Below are 16,471 nucleotides of genomic sequence, written 5' to 3'. Positions count from 1 at the left end.
CAAAGCAGTGTATTGTGTCATGAGTCTTTCTGTGTGACACCGGTAACACACTCCAAAAGATGGATGTGTTAATCATGTCCACGGAAGTTGCGTAAGAAATTCGCCATCCTAAAAACTTTCCTCTTGCGTTCCTCTCTTCGATGAAGATAGCAGCACAGGCCGGCTGATTGGTTACTGCTAACATTCCGCTCAGTGAGCAAATGTTCCACAATATTCAGAACAAGTGACTCACACGATTCCTCCCACCTTCCTGGAGAGCAGTCTTAAGAAAGTGAGTGTGAGCACAATCTGATGAAGTCTTATGAGCCAAGAGCCTGGTCGGTCGGTCGGTCACACGCATGCCCCTCTGGAAGGGGACACTTATAGAGTGCACACATGAAATGAAATTATCATGTAATTTTAATGAAATGATCTTTGCAAATCTGGAAGGCCATGAAAAAAAGACATTCATTTATTTTTCATCTTTTTGTCACGTCCCTCATAAATATTTAAGACTTGTGCGGCTGGCCACTGTATTTAAACTTTGTTGGTTTGGCCAGCGTGCGACGGTGGTCAACACCCCCGCCTCCCAGTTGGCACCACGGGGGACTCCTCACAGCTGGACTAGGACAGATGCACAGAATTTCTCTGGTGCTGCCTGGGATCCACTGAGTATGGACTCCAAACGGTGACATATGGTGTTAGCTTGTTTTCTTAATTTCTACTGTGGCCAGTAGAATCTGAGATTGTTTTTGCTTATTGCACACCGTTTGAATTAATGGCTTAAGTTTTGCAACAAATTCCTTTTGTCAATTTAATATTTTAACCACTGAAATTCTAAGACTAAAATTAAAAAATATATATATTTTAAAGTGATCAATATTTAGAATAAAGAGACAGTAATGAAACTCTATATATTTTATTTTATATATATATTTTATATTTCATTTTTTTTTAAATAATTTAGATTTCATTTTTGGTCACAAGTTCAACACAAAATATTTGGAAACTTAACCACACTAATTTGAATTTCCCTCCCTAAACCTCAAGACTGGATTTCTTTTATTCTATTTTGTTTAGTGCTTGTACAACAAAGACAGTATAACCTGAATCGAATTGGTTTTTTTTGTTCTTTTTTTTTTTTTTTTAAAGAGTCGAGTCTGCTTGTGTACACGTGTCCCCCTGTCAGAGGCACATCTCAAGAAGCAAGGTGAAAATGGTGAACAAATTTGCAATGTCAACATTTAATGCCTTCCTGTCACATCGCATTAATGGGACACAATGCTTGTGTGCGTGCGTGTGTGTGAGTGTGTGTGTGTGTGTGTGTGTGTGTGTGTGTGTGTGTGTGTGTGTGAAGGCCGCCAGCAGAAGCACGTTCACACTAAAGGAAGTAAAAATCACTCAAAGCTACCAGTAATTCAAATATACTAGATACACTAGTAAGCATTTGTAAGTACAAAATAAAGATTTAGGCTTCATCAAAATTTACCAGAATGTTTTTTGTTTACTGTAAAACCTAATTTATTACTTCAGTCCATGTATTGTATCTGTATTATTTTAACTTAAGTAAAAGAGTTGAATTAATGATACTTTTATTGGTCTTTTTCAAATATATCTGTATATTTTTTTTTGTTGCTGTACTTACTGTGCATTAGTATATTTGCTCACAAACTATTGTGCTACAAAGTAATTTTGAATTGGTTAACTTTAAGGTGAAATGACTACTTATTGATGCTTTAAGGGAGTATTTTAAAATGTAATGCAAATGTCCTTCCTCCCCTGTTTGGTCCCAGTCAAGCGTGGAGCGGCGATGTTGGCCACAGCTGCTTTCCGCTTCTGCTAGTATATTACATTGACTCTCTGGAACGAGGTGAATTATATTTTACTATAGACAATATGCTCTCATTTAATACGTAGGGTAAGAAAAAACATTAAATATGTGTCATTAATTTTATATTTTTCCTCAAATTTCAACCTATTTAATCTCATTAAAGGAAACACAGGAAAACAAACAAATCTGACATTATTATGGCTTATTTAAAATATCCTTTATTGATATTTTGTGAGCATAAAATTCCCACGAAGCCTCAAAAGGCTTTTGTCTCGTGAGGAAAACAATTCTAAATGGACAGAAATGAAGCAAATCTCCAGTATAGCATTTTCCTCACCTTTGCCGTTGAGCAGCAGTCATGTTTTCACTATAAACACATTTAATACAGTTGAACAGGTCTGGCAACTATTCTATTGACAAACACCAATTACTGTAATAAATACAAAAATGGCAAGTAAATGTAGTATAAATAATATGTGTGTTGCACATAGTTGGAAAATGAACTTGAGTTATATCTACATCGACATTTTTGATTGACTGCATTTTGTACAGATATGGTATTTTGTTTTGGTTTTTGTCTCCATCACTTAACACACCTGTAAAAACACAGATCTTTTTTTTTTAATCAAAAACTAGAAAATAAAGTTGCTGCTTGTTATAAGGGGGAAAAAAATCCATACATACACACAATATAACATAAGAACATTTACTTTACATACTGTAAGATGTGATGCTGTTTCGGCACATTATTTTGCCATTTTTTTCTTTACTGAACACCATTTAGTTATCTATTTACACAAATTCATGAAATGAAATTTGGATGTCTTCTGTATTTAACAACCATGCACACTGTATAAAATCACACTTTCACACATCAACTGTGTATTTCACATGATACACTTCTAGGCATTGCTTTTACTATATGTGTGTATGTTGTGGTCTTCAGGGGTCAGTAGCGATGCTCCCCGCGAGCTATGTGCGAAGAGAACTCATAACGATCTTGACTGCGATGGCCACAGAGATTGCATTCAAAGGGGTCTCTGAAGCCGTGGCAGCCCATATGTATGGTGTACATGACGAGGTCCAGGAAGAGGATGCGACAATGTTCACACCTGTACGCCCTCACCTGGTCGCCGTCTGCTGTCATCACCTTAAAGCCCTCAGACGCCATCTCCATGTTGGCGCGGATGGCCTCGTACTGTCGTTGCTGCTCTTCCTTCACGTGGGGCAGCGTGCCGTTCCGCCCGCCTGAGGTGATGTGATTGGTCAGGTAGATGAGGCCGGGGGCCGCCCCACCCGCTCGATCCCCGCTATTGCTCTCTGTGTCAGTGGAGTCTTGGCCGCTGTGACTCGGAGATCCATCCTTCTCGCTGGAGGCAGATTTGGACTTGGAGAGCAAGAGCAGATTCTCAGCCGCACTGTCCTTGGCTGACAGGCTGTGGCCCGGTCCCGATTGGGCTTCCGGGGCCGCCTTGTGCAGCGGGTAGATGGAGCCCATGGCCACGTCAGAGGACGAGGCTGACGAGGGCTGGACCAGGGGCCGAAGCGATTCTGCCCCCAGGTAGCTGATGGCGCTGTTGATGGCCTGGTCAATGACGTGGGGCTGAATCAGCTCGCCTTGTGCTCCATCGTAGGAAAGATCTGAGAGGCGTTTTTCACCTGAGGAAACACACGTTTGTTGTCACAGGTGAAAAAATATTTGACCTACATCCTATGCCAACATATTTTGAGCTTATTAGCTAAAAGCACAGTATTGAAATGAACACACCTTAAAAACGTGAGAGACCTAGTTCTCATTGTAAACTCTATGTGAGACTCAGTCTGATAAAAGTCTGTTCAATGTCAATGCAAGTCACCGGTCAGTAAAATCAATCTGAAGTGATTTATCGTGAGGTTTTACCATTTACAGCAAACAGTAGTTGAGCTCCCTAGCAGTGTTTTTTTTTTTTTTTTTTTACATATGAGATAACAATAAACAATTTGCAGACCTATCTACTGTAAATGTATTGAGACAAAGGAAGCAGATTTCGGCCCTTACCCACAAACTTCTGTGGCATAGTGCTCTTACGCTTAGCTACATTATTAGCTAGCCTGTCTAGCACCAAGGCTCTGTCAGATCCCATCTGGCTTAAGTCTTCCCTCTGTTCATTCTGGCTGCTTTCTTCCTTTACTACTGGAAAGCAAGACAGAGAAGGAAGTTTTAGAGTCAAAATAGATGGTCCATAAGTCATGTACTTGTGTAGGAGGGCGGGTTTTATTGTTTTTTCTTTTCTGCTGACTACAGCACTATTTTAATGAATGTCTCTTCACAGGTCATCTATAGAGGTCAAAGTTTTAGCTCATAGTCGGTGATGTGTGATGCAGCGTTCAAGGACCATCAAATGTTTAACCTGAGCTTTTCTATTGTGAGGTGCTGATTGAATGACGTCAAATATGTCATCAACATTTGGGTGAATGAGAATTTAAATTTGAGACACCGACCTGTGTAGATGCTATTCTGCAGCCCCATGCACTGAAGGTAATTGTGGCATCGCTCCTTGTGCTCCTCCAGAGAGCTGCGTTGCTTGTAACTCCGACCGCAGTAAGCACACTTGTGGGGTTTTCCAACTGAAATAAATACATCAATAAATAAATGCATAAATCAATAATCACAGCGATACAAACAAATAAACTTGTCTTCCTAATTAAAAAGTAGAGTGGTAGTCAAAAAGATGTCTTGGATTTCTCGGGAGACTTACAAAATCACATTGTAAACAATTAACTGTATAATTTGATTAAAATACGCATTTTTTTTATTTTACTCTATTGTATCTTTGGGCACACATTTAAGCATTTAATTTTCTAAATCACTTTTATATTAGGCATAAATCAAAAAGTCACATTTTTAGTGAGTGAGAATAAGTGCAGCAGTAAATTTTTTAGTGAGTGAGAATAAGTGCAGCACTTTACAAGCATTTCATAAAAATTGGAAATTTGGGGGGAAAGTTACAGTACTTATATGTAAAAACAACAATTGCATATTAATGAGTTCTAAATGACAACATTGGTATTTGGAAATTACCAGAGTGCGTGCGCAGGTGTCCGGTGAGCGCATCCCTCCTGCGACAGGCGTAGCTGCAAAGGTGACACTTGAAGGGTTTTTCTCCAGAGTGGAGCTTGATGTGACGCAGCAGGTTGCCCTTCTGGGTGAAAGAAGCACCGCACTGGCTGCACTGGAAGGGACGTTCTCCTGAGAGAACAAAAAAAACACAACACACAAAATAGGATAAAGTTGCTGCTGAAATAATGAGCATCAAAATATTGATGTCTTTTTTTTTTTTAATTGGATTTTTTATTTATTTATTATAATTATTATTTTTTTACTTTTACTAGGACCCTGATCGAGTATGCTACAGGAGCGGGAATACGGGGTCACTGTGTTACAAGCATCCGAGGAAAGAGAACAAGTGAGATAATGGAGCGGCTGAGGGGCAGAGTGTGTGTGTGTGTGTGTAGGGGGGGGGGGGGTTCCAGGGTGACGCTCCATCTCTCCATGCTCCCCCCTGCCCCATCAACTCCCGGTGCTCTGATCGAACAAGAGCCTCTCAGACTCAGCCTGGCAGTTCCGTAATGCACCATTGCCTGGGTCAATTTGATCTGAAAATCTCATTTTTTCCTCCTCTTCGTCTCTAAACTAAGAGCAGCACATCACAATGCAAATTCAGCCTCATTTGAATAAAGTGAAGGAAACACTTTGTGTTGAGAGCCAGTCTTCCTGATCAGCGCTCCTGGAATCAACCAATATCCAGCCTTCTCGAGTGTTGTGGCATTCTGTGAGAACCTTTTAATGTGGCTTTTCTTTTTTTTTTTTTCCAAAGCCTCCACCTCATAAAATAAGAGTCACCAGTGAAGCAGCAAAAATATTGAAAAGGGGAAATTCATTAAAAATGCATTTCAGGAGCAAAGACTCAACCACAGAATATTTTCTATTCAAATAGGAGGCACAATTGTATTCTTTATTGTACTTTCATTTACATTAGTCTCCTGTTCCTTTATTCCATTTTGAGTGTCATTAGTTTCTACATCACGACAGTTAAGTGCCTTTTTCAAAAATGTTCCCCACCACTGGTTCGGGTTCATTATGATAGAATATCATTTCAGAATTTTTGAAAAACTTTTAATAGCTAGATATATTTGTGACTGCACAGAGATTCCATTTAATTCTTGGGGAGGGAGACTTTTCTCAATTCGCAATGTTTTTTTTTTTTTACGTTAATTTTTGCTGCTTGATTGCCCAATAATGTGACTAAAGTTTGTTGTGATGTTTCTCAGTTCTTTTTTCTTTGCACGCTAATGATGATTTTATACACGATAAGACCGATCTGCATGCACACACCCAAACTACAAGTGCTACCCATCATTGCGCAAGAAGACACAGGCCAAGTTCTATGATGACTTTCGTGCCAGAAAAGTAAGACCGCATTTCGAGCCGCTTGGCTGCCCTTCATCCATCCATCCATCCATCCTCTCATAGTAACATTGAACATGGTGCATAATGGAGGGCATGATGTATTGCAGGTGGCTTACCAGTGTGGCTTCGCTTGTGCACCATCAACACATTGGGGCCAATACAAATTATCCCACAGATATCGCACTTGAGCTTCCCGTTGGATAGCCGGATGCCGCCAGCCGAGGAGAAGACCTTGGCCTCGGGACTCGGCTGTGAGCCGTTCACCTTGGCCCCAGAGGCATCGATCACGCGCAAGTCTTCCGCGCACTCCTCCTCCTCCGTGCCATTCATGTCACAGGACAGCCCATTCTCCTCATCACTGCGAGCCTCAACTTTAATGTTACAGGCTGGAAAAGAGGGCAGGGGGAGGGGAAGGGCCACGGTTTAGAAGAAGAGCAAGATTCTGTCATGATGTTGTGTAGAACAACAGATGGGCAGTCTATTACTGGGATGAATTAGTTCATGTTACATTTGAAAAGATAAAGCCACACCATCCAGTCATCTTTACCTTGTCTGTGAACATTCAACTTTTCTAAGGTCAGAATTCCAAATCAGTGTCTATTGACAGAATTGTCACTTAGTACTGAAGTTGTGGAGCCCATTCCATTTTTCTTTTCTGCCATTCTCAGTTCTCAATCATAGGCCACATGAGTATATACTATGGTAATAAATATGTCTGTTGTCATTATGAGCAGACATTTTGGATTTGTCCTGTCAGAAAGCCAGCAATCATCTAAATACGTTGATTCAAGATGTACACAAACACACACTCATCTTCCCTGTCAAGACACCAGTTGTAAATCACAACTATGGCAACAATTTGGAGGTACATAGTGATGCCCTTGAGCGAGGCACCGAAAAACCCGGACGTACTAGATAGTTTGTTATAATTCATGCAGTGTATATCGTTTCTTAAAATGCATTTAAAAGGAAAAAATATATATATTTCTATTATTATTAATTTTTATTATTCATATGGTATAAATTGTCAATGCAAATGTAACATATGTTAAGCAGTATATTTTGTTTGGAATAAGAAATTACACCATAAGAAATTTCTTCATGACAGAAGTTGGAAGAATGAAAACTTCTTTAACGCTTAAAATATAAAGTGTACATTTGCCTCACTTTTGGCAATTGAACATTCAATAGGATCATTCTGTACTGCAGCACCAGAGCCAAGTGGTGATATGCAGATGGAAAAGATATTGCATGCCGTGCATTTGAGAAAGTCAGCAATGAGATCATCGCACACCATCATGCTTTGGTGAAAAAAATGACAGCGAGATAAACAGGAAACAGAGACACAGGAAGTAGCGTGAACCTAAGGACTACAGTCTACAGACTGATAAACACACACGCAACCTCTGATAGATTTTCATCATCGTTTCAATCACACAGAATCTACAAATCATGATAACATAGTTCCAGAACTGGTTTTTTTGACTTGTTGTTTTCCCAGAAAAGAGAAGTGGCCATTGCGTGCAAACAACCTTCTCCTTCTTTCCCACCAGACGACGTTGTTCAGACTGATCATGCGAATCGCCAAGCTGCGGTTTACGTGTCATGTTCAAAGCCTGATTTCCCCACGTTTCAAGCCTTGCGCTTTTACAACCAAAGAGGAAGAAGTGGAAATCATGAAGCATTTTGGAATCCATGGAAAAGGGGAAGCTTCAGAAAGAGGGCCTGTCTAACTGAAATACTAAGAATTATGGAGAAGTGACAGAAAGGGAAGCATGGGAAAGGAATCGTTAAACAACTTGTAACTGAAACAGGTTGACTTTTCTTTTTTTTCACAATCCACTTGGCTTGACCCACTCGGGGAACATGCTAGTTCCTCTCCTTTGAATTTTTGTGGAATTTCTTTCTCACAATAATATTTGGTCTTTTACTAAAAGTCACGTATAGCAACACATTTAGCAAATCAAACAAGTTTGTTGCAGTTAAGGGCAAGGGAAGGTAATAATATTTAATCTTACTCTTTTTTTTTTCTTTTCACAATTTGACCTGTAATCATGACATTTTGTCTGTCAAATAGCCTGAAATGACTTGTAATATTTTTGCTGTCTCATAAAAGTGAGCCAAAAAAAACCCCGTTAACAACACTAATCATTTTTCTTTTTTTTTCGTCATCTACATGACTATTTTTTTTTAAAGGCAGCAATTAAAAATCCTTATTATAAAAATTCTCCTCTCGTGTGAGCAGCCATCTGAACTCATCTGGGCAAACAGAAAGTAACCATGGTGCTGGACATGGGGAAGTTACAAATGAACCAGGAATAGGGAGAAGCCTTTTGACTCTATATCATCTTTGTCTCAGTCACATACTAAATCCTGATTTTTTTTTTTTTTTTTTTTTTTGGGAAGCTCGTGTCACAACCCATAATAAACAAATAAACCATGCAGCAATAAAACAGTGTCGGCTCGATGTGGATAAATGTTATCCTTGACTTGCAAACAAAGGAGAAGCAAGTCCTGTGGCAGAAGTAATTGGCACATTTTGGTGTCGATAGATAGCAGATATGGGAAGTTAGATAGCAAATGCTCTTGTATGCTGTGTGGAAACACGCACTGAGCCTGCCGGGGGTTCCTGTTACAAGGCTGCCTGAAAACGTCTGTGCAAGCTTGTGGAACCAACACAAACAGCCTACTTTTACCCTTAAACTTCAAAATGTGTCAATGCATGTCATTTTTTTCCAAGGTCTGACAAAAATTCATTCATATGACCTCCAATACGTGACATGAAATGTTTATTATCCTTCCACTTAGGCTAAATTAGCATCTTTTTAGTGTGTCGCGGTGCAGCTGCAACCGCAATTGTACAAAAAACCAATAACACAAAGACATTTTTTTGGGGTCACAGATTCAAATTGCAGTCAACAAGTTGATGCATTGCAACCTGCATGTTTGCCTGTGTGGCATTGACAAAAAGATTTAGGAGAAAATGACACTTCCTCCTCTTGTGTTTTCTGGCTAACGTTATAGACGCACAAACAGATACGCTTACACCAGTGTATACCGGCTGTTTAGGGAAGTAAGGGGGATTCAACTCCATCACATTCACATTCATATCAGTTGTGTGTTATTTTGCTCGACCACTCGAAATAGGTTGTGTTATAAAGTTTGCGTGTTTGTGCAGGTGTGCAATGAAACTTGTTTGCCCCGCTCCTGAAGTCTTTATCTCCCGAAAGTGTTGAAACGGCCTGACGGCAACTAGTTTCTGAGGAAACTCTTACACATCCTATTTCAGTTTCCTCTCGCCTTTCATTTCTCATTGCGTGCTGCTAATCTTTGCCGTTATCTGGATGAGTGGAAAAACACAGATGGGATAGAGGTTTGCTTTTTTTTCTCCTGTCTTGATGACTATAAACTGAATGCAATTTTTTTACTCTGAGACTTATAGTCCAATGCGGCTTATCTATGGATTTTTTTGTGATTTTTATAATTAGTATAATCATTTTTTTTATGTGATGTTTATAATGTTGTTTAATTTGTGCATATTTTTTTACATATGGAAATTAAACTTTAAAACACCAGCAGTTTATAGTCTGGTGTGGTTTATATGTGATCAATTAAGTCAATAATGTGTCTGGTTAAAATCCCCCACTAATTCTTTATATTATTATCCATTTTAGGGGACTTAAAGTTAATGAGGACTCCCCAGCATCCTTAGCCTCTCCGTGATATTCCCTGGCTTGATGTTGACAGATTCAAATCAAGGTCACATTAGCTATTCCTTAAGATTTGGCTTATTAATTACATGCCATGGATCAGAAGGAGTTTTTTTTTTTTTTTTTTTTGCCAATGACCTAAATGCATCAATTCCACAATTTTTAGATACTCTAATTGATCCAGGGGATTAGAAGCTGCAAAGATTCCTCATTTAATGTGCAAAGGGAAATGTTGAAAGAAAAAAAAAATTACGTAACACTTTTTGAAACTGACGTGTTTGACTAAATTGCTCATTTGGCACTCATTGAATTATCCGTAAATTTCTAATCAAGATGTTTAAATGGATGAAAATGGATTATATAGATTAACAGTACAATATTTGTACATTATAAGATTATTTTCTTCAACAAACGTCATCGTTTTATTACTGACTTTGGGATGGGTTGCCAGCCAATCACAGGGCACATATGGACTAGCAACATTTCACACTTAGACAATTAAATTTTAGGGATGCGAGAGGAAGCACTTGGAGAAATGGAGAGCATGCAAACACCACACAGGAAGAGTCAAACCATGCTAACCATTTGACCACCACGCTACCCAGTTAATTGAGTATCTTATGGCTTGAGTATACCTTTGTCCCCTCTGTTGTGTTGCTGCTGGGCGGAGCCTGCTGACAGGTCTTCTGGAACAGCCATGGGCTCCTCTGCCTCCTCGATAGCGTCGTTGGCAGGGGAGCTGTCTCGGCCTAGCGTGACACACATCGGAAAGCTCCCGTCACTCACCGCGCAAGGACCCCGAGCGCCTCTCTTAGAGGACTACAATTACCTCACGGTGGTTTAAAAAAAACGTTATGGCTCAATCATGCGGCAGTCTCTTACCTGGCATTGGGGCCATTTCCTGGACCTCCTCTGTCTCCATGCGGTGCAAGTACTCTAATGGAGGAACAGATTGAGATGTAAAAAGTATGTACATTTAATCAAGAGTTGGCAGAGGAAACATTACACAAAGCTGGAGCGGGGTAAAGGGTGCACTCTCGCTATGTCACCCCGGTGAGATCGCTCTTGTCACTCTTGTCGCCCGCGTTAGTTTGCAAAGAATTACAGACAATTTCATTACAAGTCCGACAGAGATCCGAGAGTGGCCCGGCGATATAAGGCGGGCTTGCCGGGAATAGCCTTTCAGACCACATTTGTTATTTATTGTTAATTTCCTGCCACGTAATCATCTAAAAAATGCAAAGTGACCGCGGCAAAATTAAGCAGAAAATTAACTGGCCTCAGGTCACTGAGGATGCGGGTGCTTGCCGTGCTCAGCTGATCAACGCTCATGTTCTCTCTAATTTACCCAGCACGCATGGCTGAGTCCGCAGTCTCGCCACAGACGCGCTCGCATTCGGAACCCAAAAGAGACGAGGCGAGGGCGAGGGCGATTGACATCTCGGCGGTGGAATAGATTGCAATTGAGGGGAAGAACTGAGAAGTCAAGAGAGCAAATGCAACTGGAAGGTGGAGAGATAATAGACCAACAGGATAGCGGATGGAGAAGTTGTCTTTATTGGTTCTTTAGAAGCCAGAGAAGGCAGCCGAGTCCAGAGACACCGCTCCTTCGGCCAGGGCTGAATATCTGAGGAGTCACCAGTGATCGTGGCCCCATTAATAATGGATGGCCCTCCAGCCTGAAGCAGATGGGCCCCGACAGCCTCGGCACGGGCTCCGGCACTTCAAGAAGCCCTCGGTGGAGCCGCTGCCCAGTCCAAGCAGCCACACAGGGAGAAGTGAAGCTCCTGAAAATAGCGAAACGAGCCCAAGGGAGAAGGGGAACCTAGGCCTTCCTGTTTCACTAACAGATGGCTCCACACATTTGGAACAAATAGTGGGAAGCGACAGGGCTTGTGTCGCAACGCAAAAGCATTTTGCGGAGTCAAGTCAGGAGCTTGTGCAGACACCCAACTGTTAAGAAAGGAAGGGGGGCAAAGGTTGCTGGTGCAGATGATTTACTGCACAGATCACGCAGGGTGTTGCGTGCTCCACCGACCTTCTGCATCTGGAGTTTGGAGGTCGGGGTAAAAGGGGGGTATGTATTCTCTCGTGCCCTTTTTTCTGGGCAGATGGTGCGAGGGGAATCACCAATGTGTTGGTGGGGGCACATTGACACTTTCAGCCAAAACCTACTTGCAAAGACGTCTGGAAACTATGGTGCACACTTAGTATAGCCAGGAAGTTTGAAGTGGGTGCGTGCGTACGTGCATACAGAAGCACTGGAAAAGTTTTGATCTGAGTGTTAGTGAGGAGAGACAGGAAGAGGCTTGTGGGTTGACATGAGGCTTGCATGTGTCTATACATTAGTGTTTATGTACTGGTGGAAAGGGTGGGGGGGTTCTTCACATAGAGAGGTGCAAAGTAGCTACGCCAACAAGAAGGGTGGAGATGAGAAAGAGCGAAACCGTTAACAGATACTGAGGACCACACCAGTATATTCTGGATACCCGAAACGGAGCTCACAAACAGACACGTGTGTATGTGCGTATGTGTTTCTATGATAGCAAATGAATTGCAAGCATTGGAATGTCAAGGCATAAAATTATTAAAATTCAATACAAGATCTGTATACAATAATGTTAATAGATATTCAAGTCCAACTTGTACTTTAAAAAAAAAATTGGGTTTTTATTTACACCTATGTTGAATTGCACTGCATCATTCTAAAAGGTTTGTAGTGAATTAGGTAACATTAATTTAAAACATCTCTTTGCTCTTCTAAACTAACACAAATAAATATACGCCTTTCTGCTATTCAAAATTAATTTCAGAAGTCAGAATTTTTGGTACAATTCTTATTTTGGCTCTTATTGGATCATGCATATAAACCCGCACACATACAAACACAGGCACGCACTCAAAAATACAATTGCTGTCAGTACAGTAGATTAAATGAAACTAAATTTGAATATTTGGGAAGCAATAATAATAACCAACCAATAATTTTGTTTGAAATCAATCATAATATATATCAAATAAATTAAAGTTTACAACATTTATCTTTGTTCTTATGTTCACAGTCGGGTTTTCAGTGACATTTGACAAACACTATATTTAAATGTGACTTTGAAAATGTGATTTAAAATAAGTCATGACGCGATGGGTTCTATAAATAATTAGGGAACTAAGTTTTCAGCTTTCACCTCCTGCCTACATGTGTTCATAAGGAGCTTCGCATCAGTAATTTGTGAAATGTATGGATGATATCAGCGGAGTTAGCAGATGTGTTCTTGGGGGGGCCCAGTGAGGGGGCAACGGGGGAGTAAAAGTGCACTCAAGAGAAGTTTCCTTCATTTGCATGTGACACACTTCACTAGTCTGCTATTCAGACAATACAATTATTTTAATAAGTGGGTGTCTTGCAGTGCCTCCTACTTCTCTTTCTTCTGACAGCACCCACGAGGCACACATTTGCAGCACTTCTGCTTCTTTCTATCGAAAAAAAAAGTCATTTGCGCAGGTGCGTTTCCAAGTTTTAAATAGACGGAAAACTGAAATTATTTTTTCGGAAGTGTTGCTTATATTTTGAAGCGTCAGATTTACTGGTGTTAATTACAATTTGTAAGATTGTAAATTTCCCTTTTGTTCGTTGTTTTAAAATTACCTAAAGAATTTTTTTTTTTAAATATGTATTAAAATTAAAGAAGGTCTGTTATAGTTCGTCAAGTACATTCAGAATGTCATTACGTATTCGTAAAATGTTAATGTCACATATTTTTTGACATAGTTGTTAAAGTTCAAAAGCAGAAAATTCCGGTGTGTTTTTTAAATCAAATTAAAATCTTTTACTTTTCTGTAAAAAAATTAAAAGTCTTACAAAAGGTAAGATTTTACACAAGTTTCTTCCATTTAAACAATTTGATGAAAATGTAAAACAAGCTTAGACGTGCAGGAAATGTTCATATATTTATCTACGAATTATCTTTTCGTGTCATGGTAAGGTTCCTGTTTAAGCCGTACTGATATATTTTCACATTAACACCTTAATTGTGCAAAAAAAAATTTAAAAAAAAAATGCTACAATTATTGCATTCTTAAAGCGTGCTTTCAATGCAGTGGTGCGGCACATCTGCAACAGGTGCTACGACAGAAATAGAAAAACAGATAAAGATGTCAGGATAAGCAATTAAAATTGTGAAAGCTAAAAAAACAAATCATCTTTTTTATTAGAAATTTTGAAAGTATGGATTTACATTGTTCCTAAAAAAAATAATGGAAAATGGGAACTGCCAAAAGGCTTCCTCTAATTTCTGCGAATCTTGTGGAAGAAATGCGATTAAGAGAAAAAGTCTTTCATTTCCAGTGTTAGTCAAGCATGGCGTGTTAGTGCGATGTAGCGGCAGAGAAAAGCACGCGTGTCAAACGGGATGAGATGATGCACCTGCAGCCGCCAAACTCTACAGGAGTCTTTTCCAGCAGGTGCATGCCCCCTAAAAAACTCTTAAGAGGATCTCACCGCGCCTGTGTCGGACTTTATCCCTGTCCTGCCAAAATTGTCACTGAGCTGAAAGTTAGTGGAAGTCACTTTACCTGCTATTCCTTGAGTTTGCAGTATGAAGTTCTTCCAACTGTCCCCTGCTCCATGTGCAGAAGGTCGCAGCGCCGCGGCCCCATGGAACTGCGCCCTCAGTCCCTCCCCTCTCCACTGCACTTCCTCGTTCCAGCCCAACATGACTACTCTGTCCTCGACTGAGGCATTTTGCTTGCTTTTATCCACAGGCCCGCTGTGTGGTGGGGCGTCTTGGCACTTGCTTTGTGCCGTGCCAATAAAAGCTGACACCCAGTAGACCATTACTGGCAGCCATGCATGAGATGGGATGAGGCGCGCGCAAGAGGAGTGGACCATTCATTGTTTATTTATTTCATTCTCACTGAGGATGCTGATGGAGGAGGGAGGGGCGCGTTGGGGGGGTCACCCCTTCACTTGAATATTGGACAGCACCCCTTCTGTCACCTATACCGGCATCCCCTATAATTAACACTCCTATTTCCACCTAATGACTCTTCCACTCTTCTTTTTTTTGGTGTTTCTTTTCTCTTATGCAGCAATCGTCGTCTTAGTGGCAAAGTTCCGTCCATGGATGTTAAAGTATCCTGAATAAACTTTTAAATGTCTTTCCATGGATACATATGCAATTAGATGCATGTTCAGTTCTGCAAAATCTGTCTACTTCATCAAAATTTACAATGTCAACAAAACATGCCACATGTTATTATCAAAAAATGGCTAATTATGAGTTGAATGTATATTCATTAGCCATAGTAGAGTCTCGTGAAACAAATTCGGACATATTACAACATGATCATATCAGACAAGCTATATCATCATGGGATATATTATGGAAATTGATTTCTTATTAGCTTGTATACCAATTGTTGGGTCATCTGAGTGTCTGCACACTCATCAAGTGTGAAATTAAACAACCAATGAAATTAAATCTGTACTACATTTTTCTTGAAAACGTGTCTGGGATTGAGGCCAGCTGAAGTTTGTCCAATTGTAAAGTGACAGTCTAATATACATTTTAAGCACTCTTACCACACAGTTTCTCCACCCATGATCTGGTTGGGAGAATATCGGCTGTGTTCAAATCCAAAATGGAGGAAGCAGAGCTGCACTGAGTTTGACAAACTTCCAAAAGGGACAAAAAGCAGGTGTAACTTGATCCTCAGGGGTATTTTTTGACAGGAACAGACATTTTTGCTAGACACATGCGGATTGTTTTGAATTGCCATGAAAACAATAAATAAATAAATAAATAGTCAAGTAAGACAAAGGTAGTCTATTTTTTTTTTTTAATCCAGCTGTCATTTACACTGCAGGCATACGTAATTTAGTAGCAAAGTAAAGAGTGTTAATATTGTGTAGGAAATGATTTAAATATATATGATTTGAAGATTAATATTGATACATTTTTTAATAAATAATGACTTCTGCCTTGGCCAAATTGAATCACCCCTTATTCGCAGTTCTCCAATATTAATCTCATATCAATGTCTGTAAGTATTTTGTCACATGATCCCCCTGGCTATATTTTTTAGCTTTTGAATTCTTGTATTTTTTGGGGGTTAATAAACACTTCAATTTGACAGTTATTAATTCGTCTTGGATTATTTTCCAGTATTCCACTACCTTCAGGCCCCACCGAGTCTTATCTCAGGAGCGGTCGTGTACTGGATTGCTGAGTCACCTTTCGTGGAAGGCTGCTCTTATCTCCTGAGAAGCACAACATTCAGGCAGTTGCTTGCAAAAGGAGGAACTTTAAGCAGGAGTGATGTGGCCTACTCTGTCTTTGGCCTTAAATGTGGATTGCGGCAACACTCACTGACTTCCTCATTGCTTCGTGTTGGGTCAGAAGCTTTTTCCTTTTTCTTCATTTTTGACCATGTTTGCTATGAAAAAGCAAGATAGGTGGTCCCTGTTGTGCAGAAGGAATGTTTGGACTTAAATATGACTCA

At 40.1% G+C, this 16,471-nt stretch overlaps 1 protein-coding gene and 1 long non-coding RNA gene across 2 annotated transcripts; one reads left to right on the top strand and one right to left on the bottom strand.

Annotated features, from left to right (window-relative positions):
• Nucleotides 1–2,012: 2,012 nt before the first annotated feature.
• On the bottom strand, nt 2,013–14,858 carry ikzf1 (IKAROS family zinc finger 1 (Ikaros)). The gene is made up of 8 exons (XM_049735964.2): nt 14,543–14,858; nt 10,853–10,906; nt 10,606–10,719; nt 6,377–6,646; nt 4,872–5,039; nt 4,292–4,417; nt 3,849–3,983; nt 2,013–3,469 (listed from the first exon to the last, which is right to left on the bottom strand). The coding sequence occupies exons 1-8, from the start codon at nt 14,856–14,858 to the stop codon at nt 2,760–2,762; spliced, it is 1,893 nt and encodes a 630-aa protein (XP_049591921.2). The 3' UTR covers nt 2,013–2,759.
• On the top strand, nt 11,432–15,450 carry LOC125978546 (uncharacterized). The gene is made up of 2 exons (XR_007485080.2): nt 11,432–13,472; nt 14,732–15,450. It is a non-coding gene; the product is annotated as an uncharacterized lncRNA (long non-coding RNA).
• Nucleotides 15,451–16,471: the final 1,021 nt, after the last annotated feature.

This window comes from Syngnathus scovelli, chromosome 12 (assembly GCF_024217435.2).
Source record: "Syngnathus scovelli strain Florida chromosome 12, RoL_Ssco_1.2, whole genome shotgun sequence".
Lineage (NCBI taxonomy): Eukaryota > Metazoa > Chordata > Actinopteri > Syngnathiformes > Syngnathidae > Syngnathus > Syngnathus scovelli.
The sequence above is the reverse complement of the archived record's forward strand: the minus strand, read 5'-3'. Positions and strand labels throughout refer to the sequence as shown.

What these genes read in the sequence shown, in the direction of transcription:
- ikzf1 (XM_049735964.2), bottom strand. Translation starts at nt 14,858, where the DNA reads ATGGTCCACTCCTCTTGCGCGCGCCTCATCCCATCTCATGCATGGCTG. An exon ending in GCACAAGCGAAGCCACACTG is followed by an intron (nt 5,040 to 6,376) that starts GTAAGCCACCTG and finishes TTGTTCTCTCAG; the next exon opens with GAGAACGTCCCTTCCAGTGC. An exon ending in TATGCCACAGAAGTTTGTGG is followed by an intron (nt 3,470 to 3,848) that starts GTAAGGGCCGAA and finishes GTGTTTCCTCAG; the next exon opens with GTGAAAAACGCCTCTCAGAT.